Source organism: Pteropus vampyrus, unplaced genomic scaffold (assembly GCF_000151845.1).
Source record: "Pteropus vampyrus isolate Shadow unplaced genomic scaffold, Pvam_2.0 Scaffold159, whole genome shotgun sequence".
NCBI classification, from domain to species: Eukaryota; Metazoa; Chordata; class Mammalia; order Chiroptera; family Pteropodidae; genus Pteropus; species Pteropus vampyrus.
In genome coordinates this window covers 1,115,401-1,117,486 of record NW_011888940.1, presented here as the reverse complement: position 1 = coordinate 1,117,486, position 2,086 = coordinate 1,115,401, and the positions used below count along the sequence as shown (strand labels likewise).

At 47.0% G+C, this 2,086-nt stretch overlaps 1 protein-coding gene across 1 annotated transcript in view; it reads left to right on the top strand.

Moving 5' to 3' along the window:
- Positions 1 to 2,086, top strand: part of CUNH1orf100 (chromosome unknown C1orf100 homolog) — a 25,249-nt gene that overhangs the window by 13,684 nt on the left and 9,479 nt on the right. Inside the window, exon 3 of the mRNA XM_011370091.2 lies at positions 501 to 673. Coding sequence (XP_011368393.1) covers positions 501 to 673 — 173 coding nt within the window. The remainder of the gene's footprint in view (positions 1 to 500; positions 674 to 2,086) is intronic.

The window sequence follows — 2,086 nt, the reverse complement described above, 5'->3', positions numbered from 1 at the left end:
CCAGTGAATATATGCCCCATTTCACCATTACGTTTCAATTCTTCTTTACTTTTACCTTCATCTGAGTGGAGGTACAGGATGGCTATCGCTGATTTCAGGTTCATCAAACACCAAATGCATCGTAGTGGTTAGGCTAGTCAAAAGAAAGCATCAGTTCCCTGAGGGTACCAAGAACTCACAAAAAATTACAAAGGGAAAGAGCATCAGGAAGATCTGGCACATGGGAAGTAGCCATGTTTGAGTAGATCCAGTGGAAGTTCTGATGCAGGTCACCTTCTGTGACCTGTGATTGAAACAGGAGGAGGAATGCAAAGGGAAGAACAGGGGACTGGTATCCCCGAGCCATCTACTGACAGCTTTGTTAAGGCCTTAGAGATATGGTGTCTTGCCAATACTATCTTAATTGAAATCCACTTCTATTGAATGGATTTCAGCTGATGAGAAAATGAAATGCTTGTCTTCTACTGGGTGTTCAGCAAGCTGTTTCTATTTTCATTTAGATCTCTCATAGACTTGTCAATTCCATCTGAGAGAAAAAGTCAGTACCAGCCTCAATTAGACCAACAAACTCTCATTCGATATATTTGTTTTCGAAGATATTCAAAGCCTGCTGAATCATGGTATAAAGAAACCACCTACCAAAGAGACTATTCCCTGCCATTTTACAGGATTGGTAAGTCAGCTAAACTGCTCTTACCCTCTGAGCTCAACCTCGCCTGGGCCACAGATAAGCATCTCCCACGGGCTTGCCATCTCAGCTATTATATCTAGGACCTGCCGAGTTGTAGGGACGGGTGTGTGTGTGTGTCTAGGTGCAGGAAGAATTCAGAGAGCTGCCCTCAGGTCTGCTTTCTCCTTCCCTTCTTCCCTAGCTCCCTGTATAGGACACCTCAAGGAAGACAATGCATAAGTGTCCTTGCTAGAAAGCAGGCTCAAGTCTGATCACACCCTTTGTCACATACTGTTGAGAAAAAAATTTTTCCTCATTCTCTCATTTTAAATGGCTTTATGCCAGTTATTTAACATTCGGGAGCATTTTTCAAAAATTCTCAATTTCTCGTGTAGTATTTCTCTATGTGGCAGCATGTGCAAGAGTGCGAAGGAGCAGGCACTTCCACAGATAGGACCCTGGGGGGCACACAGCCACCAAGTTAAACACGACCTATGTTCTGTTGTCACCGATGCTTTTTATTTTAGTGAGTAGGATGAATTACTTCATTGATACACTTTCTAAATGAGTGAACCCCACCATTTTGGGGGCTCTTATACTGAGGCAGGCACACACTTTGTCCTCATAACAGCTCTCTGAGTTAAGTGCTATGACTGTCCCGATTTTCCGGTGGGGGAGATCAAGCTGCAGTTAGTTAATGAGCTAGCCCCAAATCATGCGGCAGTAGTCAGGAGAAGCAGAATTCAGACCCAGGCCATTTCAGACCCAGAATTCAGGCACAGGCCAAGCTCTATGCTTGACATTTAAGCTATACTGCCTGTGTCCCAGCTGAGTGTTATCTGTCCTACTATTCAGTTAATAGTTTTCTTTAAAGGGAATCACTTGTAGAAGGACGAGGGCAGAGCGGTGGCTTGGGAAAGATCTCCTTCTTTTCTCCTTTGAGGAAAGACCTCAGTCCAGATGAATATCAGGGCAGGGCTGAGACTCAGGTCCCAGAGGAACAGCAAACAACACAATCAGGAAGAGTGGGAACCGGACAGGACCAGGCAGACCTCGGGAGAACTGACCCAGGGATAAGGGTGGCAATAGATGAAGCTGGGATGAGGCCAAAGATTGACAGCAGGAGCTTGGGGTAAGAGGTTACAAGCAAGCTAAAGCCGGTTTCTGAGCAGCGAGAGGAGGTAGGAGTCTGAGACAGGAGGGCGCTGAGGGAAGGGGGAGGAGGCTGGGCACTGCAGTGAGGTCATTTAGGGAGGGAGGTGCAGGGAGGGAGTGCAGGGTGGTAGAAGATGGGGTCCCACAAGAGGCTTTGGGAGGCTTATGTTATTGGAAGCCAGGGTGGGGTGAGGGCATAGGTCAGGGCTGGACTTCGAGTAAGGCTGCCAGGGACTGAGGAGGGGTTAGAAAGGAGAGGGG